We start from the raw sequence: 20,742 nt of genomic DNA on the forward strand, positions 1-20,742 counted from the left end.
TCTCACTCTTCTTATCATTCCAGCTGCTTGGCCTTCATCCCCCCCTCCATCCATTTAGTTCCCCCGCCCCTGTAATTCATTTCTTCTCATGTGGCCCTCTCATTTCTCATTTTTATATCATCTAATGTCTTCTGTCTAAGCTCTGCTCCTCTTAATTCCTTCCGAGCTCACGTTTACAGAACGCGTGCTAAGAAACACAAGTGGACCACCAAGAATCCCACAGAGAAGGCCAAATATAGGAAAACAGCAGACTGATCTGCGTAAACGACCGCAACAACGCCCATTAGTAAGTGTGGCAACCCTTTATTATTGCTTAGCCAAGATGCATATTTTCAGCCAACGTGTGTTCGAGTATCCAATTAAGAAATGTTTAGTTAGGAAAGACAAATTTTACTTTTCTGTGAAGATGAAATGAAGTCAAATAAGTAGGAGAGGAGGTTTCCCTTGACATTGCCTGAAACAAAAGTAGTGCGTGTCACCATGCAACAAATTCCTGAAAAATTACAACTTGTGTCAACTTGTTGAGTGCAAACTAATATTTTGGCCTTGTCTTTTCATTTGAATGAAATGCAAAGCAAAAATCATTGAGAGAAGGGGAATCTTAATGTGAAATCTCAATTTGAAAACAACATTTGTTCCTTATAGAAAAATCTTTTCTGTTTCCTTTTTGTTTCTTTTTTCAAGTTTGTGGGAGGAAAAGACAAGAAAACTGTTCAGTGTTTCCCCTCTAACTACTTATGAAATAACTTCCCTTCATTTAAAAAAAATAAAAATGCAGAGCTCGACTAGGGATGACCATTTGCATCCTGTAGGTAGCAGCATTTCAACTCTAAACACCCCATAATACATTAAAGTCTATTATGCATCCATTTTTATTTTGATAGTCTAAGAACACTATGACTCATCTTCATATTCAAAATCCAGATACACAAATCCAATTATAAAAAAAACCCAATAAACTGACAGAGATAACAGCACAAAAATGTACTTTGAGGTAAATTATTATGTTAAATGTTCGAGCAAAGCGAGAATATGGAATTGTATGGCCAATCCAGAAAAAAACATTCATTTAAAATGTGATCAATTCCCCATTTCAAAATGCTACACTCTTTTTCATTAAAATTAGCAAGAGTTAAAGTTGTAATTTTTAGTCAACAAGAGAACAAGCAAACGCTATAATAATGCAGATGGTTTATTGTTATGATGCAAATCAAGTATAAAAGCTGCTAGTGGTAGTATTTGATACAGGACTGCTATTCCTGACAATGACCCAGCTTGCAATGATGTGAAAACAGGAAGTGAAGTGTACATTTTGTAGAAATTGACATGAAATGTGCATGCTGTGGAATACGAGCAGACTCCCGACCGGCAATGAACACATGAAAGAACTCGTAGTATCGTTTACACTCCTCGGAGAACAGTTTGATTTCATAGAAGACAAATACACACCACAAAGGTGTCCGAAAAGTTCCTTTTTGCTGTAATCTTTTATGAATGTATATTTGACCGAACATTTAAATAGGAAAAGATGTTTTGAGAGCATGAGCAAGTGTCAAATTCATCTTGTATCTCAAGACACCATCACTTCCATGACGCAAATTGTCGAAATTCATCAATATCCTCCCCACACATACACAAATAGACGGACACAAGGTATTTACATATATTCAACAACAAAAACAACAAAAAGATATCCACCAAAAAGTGCATTGTAAAATCAGCCCTGTAAATCGTCATGAAACATTTTCTTATATCGAACAATGTCGCCCCAAAAAAGCCATTTTTAGCTTCGCAACAAATTGTAAAAGCCCCAAAACAGCCCAATTGCAGCGAGATTCAAAGTGCTTGTGAAGGAGATGGAAGTGAGTAGTCTTGTCATCATACCTTGATATAAATAACTGTCACCAGTCCAGTCCGCAGCTGCGTCGGTGGTGCGGAGATAAGCCGCGTTTCATTTCTAGGAAATATTTTTGCTTGACAGTAGGGCTAAATGGAAACAGAAATTAAAAGCGGGGTTCAATTTCTTGCTCTAAATTGGATAACAAAGGTCTGTCAGGAAGGTTCCAGGGATGGATAGCACAAAAGAACCAGAATTATGAGCATTTATTCAATTAGGGACCAGAAGTTTAAAGTCCTAAATCATTTTAGGTCAAAGGTCAAAAACCATGCTTACCTAAAATCAAGCTTGCTCTAAATTCTTCTCTCTTCCAACACAACCAGGAGACCAGTTACGACAAGGTGGACAACATGGAGAACGCTGAAAAAAGATTGTAGACTGCAGAAGATCCTGAAAAAAAATCCTTTGAGAAAATGCACCAAGAGACTTCTCGGAAAATACTTCTTTTGTAGTCCATCTTTTTAATCTTTGGGAAATTTTCCCGGTGCACCTTTCGGATTTGATTGCAAGAGTGTAAAACACGTGGAACAACCCATGGGAATGATCGCTACCAGCCCTCCCAGTTTAAATGGACTGGGCGAGTGACTTGAGGAATGGTGTGAGCAGGACGGCTGTAAAAAGGATAATAACAGCCGAATGCTTACCTTGCAACTGTCAAAAAGCTCAACACACACACACACACACACATGCACTCACACAACACACACACACACATCTATAAAAAAAGAAGTAATTACAACAAGTTAGGGGAATGTGACTCCAGTTTGTCAGTGACAAAGACTTAGCTCCTTTCGAACCGAGCACTTCTTGCACTGGACCACGCAACACCAGTGGAAACGACACAGACAGTTCTCCTCAAACACCACAGTTTCGTCTCGGTAGCCGCGCTGGCAACATAGCAGATCGCATCCGCTGATGTCCATGGCGGTGCTGTTGCACATGCGTCCCCGCGTCCCCAGGGACCCCGTCTTACGATTGGCCAGACAGAAATCGGGCGATTCGTCCGAGTAGATCAGATCCTGCCTGTCCGGGGGTTTGATGTTCAGGCCTACGGGGATGAGCGTCTTGCCGTCGTTGCCGCCCATCACTTTGGAGGCGCCGTTGAATCGCTCCAGGAGGCGGTCGCCCACTTCGCGGAAGTGCGGCATCTTTTTCCAGCAAGTGCGTAACGTGCACGAGCCGGACAGTCCATGGCATTTGCACTCCGTCCGCATGTAGAGCTTCACGGCCTTTGAAGGGGGGTGGGACGGGATGTTGGTCAGGTACGAGAAAAAAAAAGCAAAGAATAGTCATCAAACTGAGAAAATATCCATCCTTAAATCAACTGAACAACATTGAAGTAAACAAGTGGTGGTCATTTCTAACCCTAACCCGACCCCCAAATAATGAATATGCTGGAAAACTTCCCTATGCATCCAATGCAAAAACGTCCACGGATGCCTTCCTCCTGCCCCCGACGTCATCGTTCCATGATTTTGGATTTCAGGTCACTGAGCTTTAAAGACCAGTCACATTCCGAAAAATCACACTCTTGTCAGATTTTAAAATCACACACCTAAGTGACCTCGCTCGGATTTGAAAATATCAAATTGGATGTGACTCGGCTTGCTAAGACTTTCATTAAAACAAAAATCATCACGGCAAAAGGATTGGATTTGGGTCTGAAATTACCCAGTTCAAATTGATTGGACATCTATTGCCGCCAAGCTTACTCATTGAGGCCTTTGTAGTCATTTTAGTTGCTGCCATTGCGAGACTCCTTGGAAAAATGTCCCAATCGTTGCAATGTACAACCAAAACGAATATAGCTTGCTAACTAGCTAGATCGATAGATTTAAAAAAGAAAAAGAAAAAAAGCAGATGCTCTTCAGGAGGAATTTCAGTGTGTAACCCCGCCTTGCCCTTCATTTTGCCTCTGGCCTTCCTTCATCTAACAAGCCTTGACAACAGATCATTCACTTCTACTGCACATAATTAACCCATCACACACACACACACACACCAACACCAACACACACAGACTTTGAAAACGCCTATACCCACATGCATGAATGCACATAAACAGACATTTACACGCATCACAGCACACTTATTTCACAACCTGGAGGCGTTTGGTGTTTGTATGTGAGTAAGTGCACCCCCCCTTAAAATGGTTTGTTGGCTGATGGTACAATTGGAAGATATCCCGAAATCCACGCCTATTCTTCCTACCTGTCTGTGACCCCCAACAGCAGTCGACTGTAATTATGACCTCTCCTCGTATCGTCGCTTCAAAGTACGCGTACCCAAAAGTGCACTCAGAAGCCTGACGTCAGTTCGGAGATGTTAAAAGCCACGCTTTAAATCAACACTATTAGCCGATCTAAAAGCTCGCCACTTCAAACCCGGTCTTTAAGTAGCGTTACGACTCGTCGGGTCCATAATTCAACACGGGCCACAAACAGGAACTTTGGGGCGTCTTGGCGAGCTGGAAGGTTACCTGCCTTGGAGGCTTGGGACCAAAATGTGTGGCACGCTCTAGTTTTTGTGTTTCAGAAACCTGATTCTTGTCAGAATATCAGTTTACGGGACTACATGAACTTTGCCGGGGGTGATGTGTTGCTCCTTTGAATGTTGGCGGGATGATGGAGCATTCCACGGGACAAGCAATGCCTTGGGACTGAATCTCTAACTGAAACTTTGATCCTACATGGCGGTATGAGCATTTAAATAGAGTCTGACTTGGTACTGGATACTGTAACGATACGTAAAAGCTAAGAACTGAGTCAACATTTGGTCCTGTGCGCTAGATAATACTTAGAAGTGCCGCAAACTGAGTGACACCGACACAACTGGATAGCGCCATCACATGAGCTTTCTTTGCCTCCTTTTTTTGGACCACTTGGTAGATTCGATTTGTATTTGGAAAACACAATATTCCGTATATTTTGACACCCTAATCCAGGGGTGTCAGACTCAGGTTGGTTCGCGGGCCGCTGTAACGTCAACTTGATTTCACGTGGGCCGGACCATTTTAGATATAATATTTAGATTTTTTTTAATAAATGGATTAAAAGAACTGGATTAAATCCCTGAATATTCAGTTTTTTATAGATCTAAAACAATGTTTATTTTAGCTTTTTTAATATATATTTTTAGATTTTACAAAATGATTTTTGCACTAAAAACACAGAAAAAATGGATTAAAAAATTACAATTATTGATTTAAAAGGAGGAAAATCAGTAAATTTAATATACATCTATACTCTTCATTTTAATTTGATCCTAAAACAGAAAGTCGGCACTCATGATTTACTTTCCCGGGCCACACAAAATGATGCGGCGGGCCAGATTTGGCCCCCGGGCCGCCACTTTGACACATGTGCCCTAATATGACCTATCCTTCCTATTCCGGTCCTTTTGGTGAAATGCTCAAAATTGGATGTGGTTGTGTCTCAAAAGATTTCATTTGGTGTTTTTACCAGTCTTCCAGCTTCATTGTTGTGAAGGTCTATGAGAGTCCTGATGTCACTCTTGCCCCGTCGCCTCTTGGCGTCCATAAACTGTTTGGATTTCTCATAACCGAACTCCACGTCGTCACCGCAGCCGCCCCATTCCCACTTGACGCCGTCGCGGGGGGAGGAGGAGAGAGGTCTCGGCGGTGCTCGATTCCTGGTGGCCTCGCATCCGCACTGCAGCAGGTCTCCCATACTGCAGGCCTGCGTCACCGCGTGGCTCACGCCGGCGGCCGTGATGGCGTACACGAACGCCGTCTCCCGGATATCTGAAAGGATGGATTACAAATCTATTAACGTCATGCTTTTATTGATCTAAGCACCTGTCGCAACATGAATTCCATCCATGTACTCTTCATGCATAGAAGACAATCAAGGAACCTTTCACACAATCATTATTACATTCTCAAACATCGTTTGGATTTGCAGTGCTGAGAGGATGTGACACGCACGTTGTGCACACAGAGTTAACAGAGCGCAGCTGCTGGTTTATTTCTGGTTGCGAGCTCTATTTTCTCGACCGAAGGCAAGTCCGTCGACAACTGCAAATTGACGTCTGTCCTCGGCCCCTTTGCCGTCACCAACACAATGTTATCTGTTCTCATTTCTCTTGACGTGAAGAGCTAGGAGAGACTCTGACAACAACTGGGCTTATGTGATTTCAACGTCGAGTCGCACTGGGGATGGACAGAAAATTCCCTTTCGGCCACCGTAGGTCAGAAACACGAAATACTGATTTCCCCAAATTCCATTGAGTTTTCTCGCCCAACTTTGCTGATAGGCCAAAACCTCTCAGAACTTATCTTCTTGTCCGAGAAAAGCCACAATGCCAAATGAACATCATTCCTCCACTTACTCAGATTCCTGCTCGATCATGTCAACACTTGTTCACCAAACATTGTGCCTTGTATCAAAGCCTCATCCCGTCATTTTGTTATCATTCCCCTTAAGTTGTTCAGATAAGTGATGGAAGAACTGACCCCAGTCAGAGATGGCCCTTTAGTCTTTGTTTACCTAAGAGGAGGTTAAAATAGCATGTGTACCACCAGCCAATGGGTCTGGCCTCGATCAGGGTACCAAACAATGCCATTTTCTTGCATTGACCTCATGATTTTTAATGAGCAAATAACTTTAGGCCAGGGGTGTCAGACTCGGGTTGGTTCGCGGGCCGCGTTAACGTCAACTCGATTTCATGTGGGCCGGACGATTTTAGATATAATATTTAGATTTGTTAAATAAATGGATTAAATGAACTTTAATAAAGGCCCTGAATATTCAGTTTTTTACAGATCTAAAACAATGTTTATTTTAGCTTTTTTTTAAATATATTTTTAGATTTTACAAAATGATTTTTGAACTAAAAACACAGAAAAAATGATTTAAAAAATGACAATTATTGATTTAAAAGGGGGAAAATCAGGAAATGTAATATACATCTATACCCTTAATTTTAATTTGATCCAAAAACAGAAAGTCAGCACTCATGATTTACTTTCCCGGGCCACACAAAATGATGCGGCGGGCCAGATTTGGCCCCCGGGCCGCCACTTTGACACATGCTTTAGGCCATGCAGAGTGAGTATTATTCACTCACTGTTACCTCCGTACATCTGAACTTTACTGGGGGTTATCGGAGGCACCTAACATGGTGGCAGGTGTCTTTTAAATGAGAAACAGAGCATTTGAGGGGTGTGTCGACTTTTTATATCCGCCAAACTATCCTGCATTTGTATGTGACAAATTGTGTTTGCTCTAAGCAGAATCAGACAGACAGAGAAGGAGGATTTATAGTGGGAACTGATGTACGACTGGCTAATGCAATCTTGAGTTTTAGAGTTTAAATGCTTTCACCTTTGACCGGCAAAATCGAAGCTGCTCATTCTTGCATCCGTTATTAAAAGAAGAACCTCCCTGAAGGCGTCGCGGCGCCGAGGGAATGTGCAGAGAGACAGACGGAAAGCCAGAACATACTTCCTCCAGCCAAACACAAAACATACCTTCTGTATGTTGGCCAAAAGCTTTAATCCTACTTTCATTGGGGTTTAAGACATTTTCCTACATGTTTTTTTTGTTGCAAAATGCAGCAATCAATGTTGCCCTCACCAGTTTTTTTTTAAATCTTGTGTTTGTGCAACCACCTTATTTTAGTTGTTCTTACTGAGCTACGCAGGTGTTAGGTACGGAAGTCTGTTGCTGCTACTTGATAGATTTCACGTTATAATGTGATAAATGTCACATTTTTAACGTAGTAGGTTTCACATTAAAATGTGATGAGTTGAAATTCTGCATTCAGGGACAGGCAGAGACTTTTTTGTCTAATGAAAGTTACTAACTAGATCACTACTACAGTGTTTGTCTATATTACTGTAAAAAATAAATAAACCAAAAAGTACAAGTCTAACTTTGTCATTATTTTGCAAGTTACGAAAATTTGTCATTTAAACTGGGGTGTGTAAACGTATTTGTATCATTATTATTCTCCTGAGGCAAAAAAAAACATTTAACGATTTTGAATCTGAACAACATTGTTGCTCCCCTTCTGAAAGTGTAAATTTGCAAACAAAAGTGACACTTAACAACTAACAAAATATGGCAATGTTAAAAAAAAAAGCACAAACAGTTTATGGCCTTTTAGTGTGTGCGGTGCACAGATTTTGAGAATAAGGACGTGTGTGCGTGCATGTATGCGTGCACGAGACCACTGCCAAACTAAGTGACTTTTATGACTAAAAGCTGGAAGCGGGTGAGCGTGCAGTCACCATTCTCCCCTGCCAACTCCATATCTCATGATTCTGAGAATGGGATTCATTAGGAATGGTAACACACACACACACACACACACACACACACACACACACACAATGAGTGGCGTGCGATGAGACCGACACACACCGGGACGTTGCAATATCAATAGCAGCTGTGCAGTCGGTACTTGCCGAAAATGCGTTAGTGTATACATTTGCAAAGCATTGTTTGAGTTAAGATTTGGACCAATCACATATGGTTAGATACTGTACAGGATGATTTGACCAAGATGCGATATGTGGTAATGATGTCACATTCAAACAGGCAAAACATCACAATGTCTAGTTAAGAGAATTGTGTATGCCTGAAACATCAGTGTTTTTCGAATATGCTGCATCCCCAAATTTGACTATGTACAAAATAATTTGACCCTTTCAAAAGCCGTGGTCACTGCATTGGACATCTTTTAAGAAGTTCTCAACTCAATGCCAGTCTTGGTCAGAGGTCACTTAGCATTGTGGTAGATAGTAAAAGAGAGAAACCGATATTGGCATATAAGTCGCTTTTTGACGGCAGTAAACGTCGTTGACGAAAGTTCGCCGCCGAAAAGTTAAGGAATGCCATGTCACAAAAGATATGGAAAACTTAAAAGGGAAAAACCCTTGGAAACACTTATTGAAAAGGTAAATTATTGAAGTATATACTATAATTGGTTGTCAAAAGAGAGCCGCAAAATATTATCCCATAGGCCGCAGGTTTGAGACCCTATGACTCTAACCCTATGACGATTATGACCTATTATTGACGTTTCCACACTTCTCTTGCCCAAAAAGATAAAACTAAGTTAAATCTTTAAAATGTAATATTTAAACCAAGTCAAAACAATGAATCCACAATTAATTAATGTAATAAATCAGCTCACAGACCAATACAAGGACCAATACATATACATCCCTAGAATATACCAACAAAATTAAATTCTCCTTCCTCCACAAATATAACAGAGCACTGGTCATTTCAATCAACGGCGTGGTAAAAAAAATGCTAAAATATCTCATGAGCAGACAATGTAAAGTAAAACATCCTTTTTTTTAATCAACTGCTAACAGGGATCAAATATTAACCCATATTTGGTCTCATTTACCAACACCCTGCAGAAAATGATCCCAAGTGGTACAATAAGGAGAACTGGTCGTTTTGAGTGGAAGCCATCGAAAAATTGCAAGATACAAAGCGCCTTGTTTCATATTTTCCTTGGAGACATGAATTCCAAACAAATTCTCCACCACAGCGGGTGTCTGGGCCTGTCTACGTCTGCTTCTAATTCCACAGGGCACTTCTGCAGGAATTAGCGCATATTCCTTCAATCCTCCGACTTTAAGGCAACGGTACCGGGAGGTCTGCGACGTCAAAACATGAATTACGGAGGCTGACATAATACAAATGTGTTAAGTGTATTTCCTTTATTTTGTTGCTTTGGAGAATTATTTGGTGACACGTAGTGGGTGGCGGAAATACATCCAGCCAAATAGATAATTTTGCCGATTTATTAATTGATATCTAATGCCTCCAAAAAGTCATGGCCACTTAGTATAATGGACAGCGTTAATCCCGGGTGGAAATTGTAGTGGGTTGCGTTAACCTCATGTATTATTCTTTTTTTGTACCCGGGATGTTTTTTTTGCCTTTCCAAGGCGATTTGATTTATTTCCCTAAAACAGCTGCGCCTAATATATTTCTGATGAAACTAGTCGATGACAAACGAGAGTTTTCCCAAGCGACTGCGTGTGCGGATGTCGATACCTACCACACGCATCTCAATCATGCCAAATTCAAATAATATCAACATGGGAAACACATTGATCTCTCCACACAGATGATTTCCCAACATGATATATCGCCTGAATCATATTTCCGCAATGTGTTGTTTAGGATGATGTAAGTGGGATGTCTTTGACGCCAGAATGGTTTCACAGTCATTGATTGATACTGTTATTTCTCATGTGCTATATATTATATATTGAATGTAACAGTATTTGAATCTTACAGTTGGATACCAGCCTTTTAAGGTCACGGTTACTTGCATGACGTGATTTACTCGTGTCTAATGTTCGTATCGCAGGGCAATCGAGATGAAAGTCAATGTTGTGGACTCACATTTTTTAACTTGTTTAACATTTGCCAAAAAGGTAAGTTGCATATAAATCAATTCCACCTATTACATTTGTTGTATTACATTATTCCTGGCTCTAAAATCTCTAAATAAAAATCACTCACATTTTTTAACTTGTTTAACATTTGCCAAAAAGGTAAGTTGCATACAAATCAATTCCACCTATTACATTTGTTTTATTACATTATTCCTGGCTCTAAAATCTCTAAATAAAAATGACAACAAAGGTAATGTTATTTCAGTGCTTTGCTTTTGTAAAGTATTTGTGGTAATAATTCAAATTTAATATAATTGTATTTTTTTTCTCTGTAATAATTTAGTGATTGGACATTTATGATAGCAACGCAAATTTGAATACCAACATAACCTTTTGATGTATAAATTATGATTTCTTAAATGGTTTTATTAAATGCATATAGGAAAATGCCCTAAAAACTTGCAGCCTACAGCACAATATTTTATTTTGCGGCCGAGATTGTAGCATTAGTGTTCCTGTATGTGTTTTACAAAATAATTTAAAAAAATTATGATTCGATTGGATTGGATAACTTTATTCATCCCGTATTCGGGAAATTTCATTGTGAAAGTAGCAAGAAAAGGCCATTATTTACATGGAAATGAGGGATAATAGTCTAGACAACTGTTAGTTGTTAATATTAGTATTAAGTAGTCGCATTATTAACAAGGTATTTTTGGGTGGTGGCTCTCATGCACCCCAGATAGATTGCACCCTGGTCGTTTGCCCAAATTGTCCATAGCAAAAACTGGCCCTGCATACTGTTTACATTTAACTCCTGGGCTGCCATTAATGGCGATAGACCTCCAAACCATTTGTAAAACCTAAGTGTGGATTGCTGAGTGTTCCCTTTTATTGAGCTTTTATGAAGAGTTGACAAACTGGTTAACCACGCATTTTGTTCTATTTGAAGGAATTCTTTTTGGAATGTTTATCCACCGTTCGTACAGGTAGATGCAAAACAAAGGAGCAATTTGGCCTTTCTTGTAGACAGGCAGGAATGTGTGATTAATTGCCCGCCTGTCTTCTGCCGGTACATTCTTGCCCTCTCTTCCTGTCTTTTATCATTTCTTCATTTCAAATGCGATCGCGGCCAAGATTCAAAATTGATGATGGAATATTATTCAATGTTAAGTATTTAGGTGCAAACTTTTAGGGGGAAGACTTCAAAGAGTTTCAGGAAGATGCTGTGAGATCTGAAGACAGATATTAGCTGATCATTTCAAGCGTGCCCAAAGTCATGAATAGTAGAAAGCAGTCGGTTGTGAATACGTCCGCTCGGTCGGACAAGAGCTGCCCTTGTCTTCTCGACTGATATTAGACAGGCATCTGACCCTGGTTGGCATGAGACGGTCTGGTCAGGTCAGAGGTTTTAAACAACTGACAAGCCCAGGTTAGAAAAATGAAGTATACGATAAAGGTGAGCTAGCTTAGAAGTAGCTGGGAATTCATTTGCCTACTACAATATTTAAGGAGAAAGTAGCAGAAAGATACAGTGACCTTTTGCCAAAATCTTAATAAGGCAAAGTTCATTAGACGTGAATTGCCCCAAAATATTTAGTCCAAAGTCTAAAGGTTAATGCAGTTTTCTTGCATAGTTTTTAAACTGGAATGATTAAGGAAAGGTCTAAGGATACTTCAATTCCATTGACGCGCACGTACCAGCAGATGACAGTAATACAGCACTACTTTAAAAAAAAAAATGCATTGCCGATAACACAAAATTGTGAAAAAAGGTAGCATCTTCCTCATTTTTTTTCCACGAGAAATTTTTTTTGCATGAACAAATGACATCTGTGATCACTCACCTTGTTGCAATATTTTGCCAAAGTACTTATTGTGGCTAGTGCAGTTCCACCGGCGGTATCTGAACTGGTATTGGCACTCCCTGACGCCCAGCCTGGCTCCTTTGGCCACCTCATTGATTATTTCTGGTTGAGTCTGACACAACTCGGCCTGCTTCCCCACCAGACGCTTTGTCTTCTTGCAGATGCTGTTGGGATCCATTAGCAGTGGACTGCCCACCGCCCTGGAGAACATAAAACAATAGTAGTCAGTATAACAATTTACAACCTGAAAATTTAGTAGTAAATACTAGTAAAAAAATTATATACTGGCTACAAATGGGCGAAGAGATTCATGTTGTTACGGTAACAAAAGCAGGAGCGTTTTAAAGTGCAGGATGTCCATATCATAACTCATCAGCCATCACTCCCAGTCCACCTCGACTTTGACTTTACATCCAAGTAGAAGAGATCCACATCAGCAGGTATGAGAACGGCAAAACAACAAAAGTGCGCCAAAAACAACTTTTCAAACGCTCGCGTCTTGTCGGTGTTCATCGCAGACACATGAAATCATTCGTCGCCTTCTTGAGTTTGTTTACAGAAAGTAGAACAAACATTTGCTAGGACTGATAGCAAGAGAGAATTCTGTGCTGTGGGCACGCGTATCTGAATACAACAAATGAAAATCCATATTTATACAAGTAAAATAGAGAAATTGAATTTCATCTAGAAATTCCAGGTGATTCTCAAATGCAAGAGATATGGAAATCAGGCTGAATACCGATGCACACTGCATACACAATCAAATATGAGCAAATGATTACATGAGCAGGTGCTAGAACGGTACTTTGCAACACAAACTGTCACTCGACAACCACTTATTATCTCAGCGCTATCATCAGGATGTGCGAGTGTCTATGTTTATATACGCATGTGCGTGTTTTTGGGAGTAGGTGAGAGACATTTAAATGTTTTCTCCTTTATCATCTCATGAAGAACAAGTCAAGGGCAAAACAGACAAAAAATGTATTCGTTTTTACAACTGACCTAAGCCAATAAAAGCGGCTACTCCCATTCCCTTTAATTCAAGGCTATTGATCACTAGCAGCCCTCCCAGAGTAAATAGTTTGAGCGTCTATCTATGCCAGACAATGGGTTAAATGCAGAACACACTCTTAAAAAGCTTGCATTCACTTGTTCTAGGCCGCTCCAATCCTTATGACACAAAGTGCCAGTGTTCTTCAGGCTGTCATTTCTGACATCTCTCCTACGCATACAATGAAACAACTGAGAGGAATTTACAGGAGCCCAAATTAGGGGGGAAAGGGCTTAAAAGTAAAAGCTGTCTCACATGAATGCTTTGTCAGTGTGGCATCAAGAAAGTGGCGGACCAAACACACACACACACACACACACACAAGTAAAGCCTCGCCAGTGGGATTTCAAATACAGCACATGTTTGGAATGTCCTTTGATATGTTTTATGATTTATTCCGCTCGCTCATATTAAAGAGATTTTGTCCGCCTGTACACGGCTACAAGTGACTACATCATTATCAAATTCCGTATTCGCTGGTTGACCAGCTGCATTTACAATTCAGTTCAAAGATTGTGTGCTAAATGACTTCAGTCTTCATTTTGGAGCTCACGGTTGAATACTGTACTGTACTGCGGTACTGTTGAGCCTTTTTGTTGTTTTTTTCTCTCCTACTAATGAGTGAATTTCATCCTGGCTTAATCCCTCAAGTATGCCGGAGATGAAGACAGTCACGACAGGCATGATTCCGACACACCGCGGTCAGAGAAAAATGAGAAAAAGCCAGAGCACGGCTGGAGGAAGCTCCACGTCCAATAAAAGTGACACCAACGTTCAAAAAAGGCATAAAACAGCATGAGAAGTACTGGAGCCTGTTTTTATGTTTCATTTGTGCAACTTCTTCAAATAAACAGCACAGTTGCAGAGCAAATGGACTAAGCTACTGCTTTTCTACGGCACTGTACAGAATGTGTGTATCGTTAGGCTGTCAAGAAGCAATTCTCCACTACGAACAGCAAAGAACATCACTGTCAAGTTTCCAAGAGGATGGAGTACACCAAGCCAATAACTATCAGCTTTCCCATCAGTGATCCAATGTGAGCACATTAATAGTTGTCTTTAGGATTTTTTTCTCCATGTTTATATTCAAATTTTAATTTAATTTCCACATTTTCATATAATTTGTTCTTTCTCTGTAGAAACGGATCAAAATTCACTCAATGTTATGTGGTGCTTTACAAATGAAATTCCTCCAGCACCCCCTGCGGCCCTTGTGGGGGTAAGTGGTTCAGAAAATGAACAAATAGTAATATATTTAATTATTAATTAAAAACTGTTAAACGTTTCTGATTTGCCTCCGCAAAGTGAAAATGTCGGATACCATTTTTTGCCCTTGTGTCAATTTTTTTTCAGCTTTCTCGCCTTATTTTCTGGCATGAATACAAATTAGTAAATATATATTTTTTCTTAAAAAGGCATAAATGCAGACAAGCACAGACAGACACATACCAACACACACACGCACGGTGCGCTTTCTACACCTGATGCCAAACCCACATCGGCATTTCTAATCTTTATCAGTACCCATCTCTCTGGTCCTGATTAGACATCAAGCTTTCAGAGCAGGAGTGGACCAGATAAGATCTGCTACAGTCAACTACAGTGTGGGTGTGCTTTCGCATGCATGTGTGTGCATGTACTGTATATGTGTGTTTGTGTGTCATTACACAGGAGTCACTGACTGGTGGTGTATTTAGACTGACGCACATAAACACTCAAGACAGCAGAGAGGTCTCACATACACGTTGGTCAGACCACCTGTGGGCCCACGGCACACTCCATGCGGGCTCCACGCCAAAATGAGACACACTTCTGAAATGAAGGAATAGGCTCTCACTTTCAACCAGGAAAATAAATTTGGCTCTATCTCATTTAATTTTTTTAAATAATCAAAAATAAAAATTGTGTTGTATTCATCAAAATGTATGACTTTCTACTGGAAGGGCTGATTTTATAGAAAATGGTGGATCACTGCCATCTTCTGGTAATTGTGCAGTCATTTCCAAGAGTGTATTCACACCTTACCTTTGTAAAACGTAACTGAGGACTACATCAGTCAATGTTGGTGTATGAATTAATATTTCCCGAGGAATATGGCCCACTAGCAATAATGGGGTGGAAGATTTATCACAAGTGTCAAACGAAACTAACATAACCAAGCTGTGACAGCTGCTCGTTAAGTGATACATTGATCCTGGACACTTCAAAATGTGCCACAATTAAATACTTCAATTCAGAGTGATGGGACACCAACTGAATACTTTCAGAGCAGCAGCACAGTCTCTCTTGCGCCGCTGTTACATAGCGCACACAGGCAACACTATACAAATAAAGTTGAGTTGTTTATGCATTGTTATGCAACAAAAATCATCATAAGTTGTAAGAATTATTAAATATATAGGTAGATCTTTTTGACTTGGTAAAATTGTTACTACAACTGAACATGTATAAGTGCTGAGCTTTGTTGGTGGCCCAGAAAAAAGGCCCATTTAAAAGTAAATCCTGAGCCAAAAAATTCTGAGCACTCCTGCCTGCACTAGACTATTTGTAGAGAAAAATACATTTTTGAGATGTCGCTTGCTCACAATTGAAAAAAATTTGAAGCAGAATTTAACAAGAGTTTTGCTAGAACCTGACAATCTGAAAAAGAGAAGAACTCGATTTCTACCTAGGATTCAGTCTTAACACCTTTCAAATCGGTATAGAACGTATTAGAAACAAACGTCTAACTTCACTTTACATGATCTTTAGAGTAACAGCAAGTTGGCGTAGCTCAGCATGGCAGTCCAAAGTGGTAGACAAGAAGAGCAAAGGCATTCCTCCCTCCTGTCAGCTGCGTTGTCTGCTCTTGAGCCAAATGATTAGAACGCCGTAATCAGCGAGAGGCTCAGAAAGGACGACTATCTCGCAGCATTTCATCCCTCTTCCAGTCTCTCCCTCTCTCTCTCTCTCTCTCTCTACTCTGCGTATCTACGCGATAGGTATTTTCCTATGAGCGAGGCGAGACAAAGAGACTTTGGAGAGAAGCGAGCGACAGAACCACCATGAGAAACGTACAATAGGTCGTCCAGCAATTTTTAACAGAGAACGTCATTGTCCCGGGAAAACTGGGGGGAACCCCTTCAGACGCACAGGTGTGCTCTCACCCTCGCTGCACCAGAGTTGACAGTGGACGGGTGAAAGAAGATGACAAAAATATGTCAGTGGGGATGAAAAGGAAGTCGATGATATCGGTGTTGATTGCTTTAATCACTAAGGGCTTCATTTAAAATGAATGACATCTTAAGAGGAGATTGAAGATCCATTCATCATTTCCATTACCAGTTGTCAAAAGGTTTTTTTTTATGGGTGGATTTTTTCACTAGCATTATAAGCACCGCTTTTATCCATTGGAATCCAGCCCTTTATTTTCACTGATCCACAAAGTATGGTGATCAAAAATTGGCAATGAATGAGTCAATCCTAAACAAAAGCAAAGCGCAAAGAGCCCACTTGATGCATTATGGATCAGTCGCTGTGCTCCCTCCGTTTGCTGAATGTGCTGCATCAGCACATGTATTAGATTCCAGTAGGGCAGAAAAGTCTCTCCTCAACATTGTTGTGACTTCCCAGCGAGTTGATTACAACACGTTCTCATCACTTTCCAATTGGAAGATGGGAAAAGTCATCTTAAGGAGTGCGGCTTTGCTATCGCCCGTGACAGGATGGAACGCGGGCGCCAGGCTTTGCATGCAAAGAGCCGCGAAGCCGCCTCGCACGGCCCCCTTTTGGACACCACAGCCCACACTGACCTTGACCGTGCTGGTCAAGTGGGAGGATATGCTGGAAACAAACCACAAAAGATTCCCCGTCTGTCTCTCTCGCTTTCCGTGAAACACGAATGAAGACAACCTGGATGTTAGCAAAAAGCAACGCCAGACAGAGACACAGATGGACAGAAAATATGTTATCTGTCGATCTGCATGCTCTGTCTGTCTGTCTGTCTGTCTGTCTTGTCTGTCTGTCACACACCTTGCTGAGCTGAGCCTGCATGGATTGTTTTATGATGACATATCCACTGCGCCCTGAAGGGCCACCTGACATTCCAAACTCTGACCCCAAACACACACACACACACACACACACACACACACACACACACACAATCAACTGCAGGCAATGAGAAGACAGCTATCACCGCCCCTTGTCTTTCTTTCTTATTTTTTCCAAACACTTCAGGTCCCCATAACCTATACTCATGAAACGTTCAGTCTCACCTAAAATGGGACAAATTTACAGTAGACAAACAGGGAGTCCAGAAGGGTCACAGGGGTGCTGGAGCAAATCCCATCCAACTAGGGAGAATAGGCGATGGACCCCATGAAACAGTTGCCAGCCAATTACAGGGCACACTGAGAGGAACAATAATTCACGGTCACACATACCTAGAGAGAATTTAGAGTTTTCAACCACTGTTTTTTGGGATGTGGGGGGAAACCGGAGTACCCGAAGAGAACCTACCCAGGTATGGGGAGAACATGCAACCTCAATACTGGAAGGTCGGAACTCAGTGGGCATTGAAACCTTAATCTCAGAACTGTGAAATGAACCACATTTATTTATTTTTCTTTCAAAAATCAAATATGAATTTAGGTTCTTTAAAAAAAATACTCCCACGTTCAACAGACGAAGACATGGGGTTTAAATACACAGAGGTTTGATGACAAAAAACACCTGGGTCACACAAGGGAAGGAGAGCCAGAAAAGACACAACAGGTGACAGTCATGGACAATCACACGGACAGGACACACAAGGAAAAAAAACACCCAACCACTTAACCCCCCAAAAATATGAGTGTTTATGATCATATGGTGGAAAAAATCGTTTTAAAAATTTCTAGGGGAATGATAGGTAGGAAGAGAAGAGAATTTGGTTTATACAAAAATCAAGAAAAAGAAATATTTTGCCTTGTGACAAATCTGATCATTTTAAACACTTAAAAAAACCTCATACACACAATTCCATTCTAAACTAATTATAGGAGAAGTAATATTCTCTAATATTCTTAGGCTCTTAATGTTATAGCTTTCACTTTGCTTTGGTTTAACAGACACTTTTACTTTGAATGGCACATGGCAAATTTATACGCTCCTTATTTTGGGAACTTCTAAAAATCACTTGATGAATTTGAGCATTTTCAACTGTTTGCACATTTTCATTTCAAAAAAGTTCTCCTCTACTGCACGCACAAAAAAACATGCATTGTGCATTTGAACATGAAGACACACAACAATACAACTTAATATTCGCCACTTACCACCACAATCCGATGATATTGACTGGGCAAAGCAAGATGAAAAACAGAGCCAGTTGAATCCGGGACAGGCGAACCGTCATGTTTGAGCGCTTGGAATCTTCCAGCTAATTTGTGATGTTTTTTTTCTTTTTAATCCTCTTGTGACAAGCAGGGAAAAATGTCAAGTGAATCAAAGTTCCTCCTCCAGCTCCTCTTCCGTCAGGCGCATCATAATGCGCAGGAAAAGCCGGTCAAGAGGTTACTGAGGAAAGGTCCAAAGGTGAGCTTAACCTCTTCATCGTTGCTCCGCTTGGCTCACGTCGCCATATCCTCTCCATCGAACATCTCACTTCGCCCACTTTCCACTTCAAACGAAGACGTCCAAGGAGATGAGACTGCTTTGTGGTTCTATTCGAGTTCCGCCCGGTCGTCTTTTGCGCCTTTGGAAGTGACTCACTGGTGGTCTCGGAGCAGGAGGAGGAGGAGGAGGAGGAAGAGGAGGAGGAGGAGGACCACGGTGTGTCAGTGTGTTTTCTTTGGATGATGAAGGGAGGAAAAATGCGCTCTTGTTCTTCTCGCACCTTGGTGTGACGTCGCCCCAGGCGGGTGAAGAAAAAGGGAGAGAGAGCGGTTGCAATTAGGTGCGTCCTGATGGACCGAAAAAAAAAGGGGGCCAAAACACAAACCACCATAAACACGCCGATAATGTGACTTGATGTTTATGCTGGAGTGGAAATCAGAGCCTGGTGGAATGGGCTGATGTCAGCACAGGTGTGTGGTATACACCCACCTTTGAGAGGTGCGCAACCCTCATTGAGGGCCCAAAAAATGTGAAAACTTGTCTCACCTGACGGAATGGTTGGTGGTCATCTGCCTCGTAGTCAACAGGTTTTCTCACTCCAAATTTCATTTTCTGAAATAGGCAGTCGGCAAACTAAACACTCACTGTAATTTCTTGACGATAATCCATTTGTTTGAGAGAGGGAATATCATAAAAACATGACTTACTTGATATAAAGGAGTTTTCCCATTTTATGCAATCATCAGGGGCCGTTTTTTTGCTATGGGCCATGTAAGCGACCGCCCAGGGCGCCATCAATTTAGGGGCACATGAGGGGGTAAATACATGTATTTATACTAGCATGCAACAAAACATCAATCATCAGGGGCGGGTGGGTGACAGGGTTACCCCGCCAGGGTGCAAAATTAGTCAGAGTTATAGTAGTCAATAAAACAAGCATGTTCAACAAATCTAAACCAATAAGAGTGGGCAAAAAAGTTATGATAATTGAAGACCAAATCAATTGGAATGACAATAACATTTGAGGTTCAGACAGTCTTTAACGAAATGGATTGAATTTATTATTTCACGACTGAAAGGTACAATAAATCATCACTCGGTATGAGCTGAGGTTGTGTGTCAAATTTGGTGGTTCCGCAGTAAAATTTAATATACTGATTGGATAAAGATAATATTGACGTGACAACTTTTCAAATATTTCTGAGCCCGTTTCTGAATGCGCACAATTTTTTTGATAGGAGTGTTTTTTTGTCTGCTTCTCTACCGCTTTGTGGCTTAATATCAGTGTTACAGTACACCCTACTGTAGTGTATTATGTGAATAAAGCAGCGTTGTTGTTCCAACTAAGACCAGAGGGAGTCCCAGATGCAAAGTACCCAGCTGAATCAGTCAAGCTCAAATCTCAGAACAGAGCAGTGCAACCGAATTAGCAAGTTATGAAAATTGCTCTATCTCAACAGCCTATAAATAGCTCCAGCCGCGTTGTGATCCCGACAACTGCTCCGGGCTTTGAACTCCCTCACTCCTCTCGCCACCTCGGTTTCGCACAAGCGCTTTTTCCCAATTTCTGGCCGTCGACACGGGCTGCGACTCACTCCCAATTTCCCTCGCCGCTGGACGAGTGTGTTTTGTAAGGCAGGGCTGATTTTTCATACTTGGCCGAGGCTTTATAGACAATAAAGATCTGATTTCAAAGTCCAGCAGGGTGTTGGGCCTGGGGTCTTGGCTCACAGCTTTAGTTGCCTGCTGGGAGGAGACACTACACAAGCCCTAACCAGATGTCCATCACTAGCGTACGTTCGAAAGATACATACTGGACATGATGTAGGTATATGCTTGAAATTCTTGTAGGCGTCCAACATCGTATTTCACCTTGTCGTGGGAATTGCATGCTACTTTTTACTTATGTGGCGGGTACAGCGAGGGGTAGGAAATAAAGTTAGCAAGGACAAAACAA

General features: G+C 41.0%; 1 protein-coding gene across 3 annotated transcripts; it reads right to left on the reverse strand.

Moving 5' to 3' along the window:
- Positions 1–1,204: 1,204 nt before the first annotated feature.
- Positions 1,205–20,156, reverse strand: wnt6b (wingless-type MMTV integration site family, member 6b). Of its 3 annotated transcripts, XM_077617825.1 has the most exons (8): positions 19,332–20,156; positions 19,174–19,227; positions 18,776–19,065; positions 18,506–18,642; positions 12,134–12,354; positions 5,359–5,660; positions 2,174–3,126; positions 1,205–1,986 (listed from the first exon to the last, which is right to left on the reverse strand). In XM_077617825.1, exons 4-7 carry the CDS (start codon positions 18,583–18,585, stop codon positions 2,665–2,667), a joined length of 1,065 nt encoding a protein of 354 aa, XP_077473951.1. In that variant the 5' UTR covers positions 18,586–18,642; positions 18,776–19,065; positions 19,174–19,227; positions 19,332–20,156; the 3' UTR covers positions 1,205–1,986; positions 2,174–2,664. The 3 variants fall into 3 exon arrangements, with proteins under 3 accessions (XP_077473951.1, XP_077473949.1, XP_077473950.1); XM_077617823.1 differs by having other exon boundaries at positions 18,506–19,065; XM_077617824.1 differs by having other exon boundaries at positions 18,506–20,156.
- Positions 20,157–20,742: the final 586 nt, after the last annotated feature.

This window comes from Stigmatopora argus, chromosome 13, assembly GCF_051989625.1.
Source record: "Stigmatopora argus isolate UIUO_Sarg chromosome 13, RoL_Sarg_1.0, whole genome shotgun sequence".
NCBI lineage: Eukaryota > Metazoa > Chordata > Actinopteri > Syngnathiformes > Syngnathidae > Stigmatopora > Stigmatopora argus.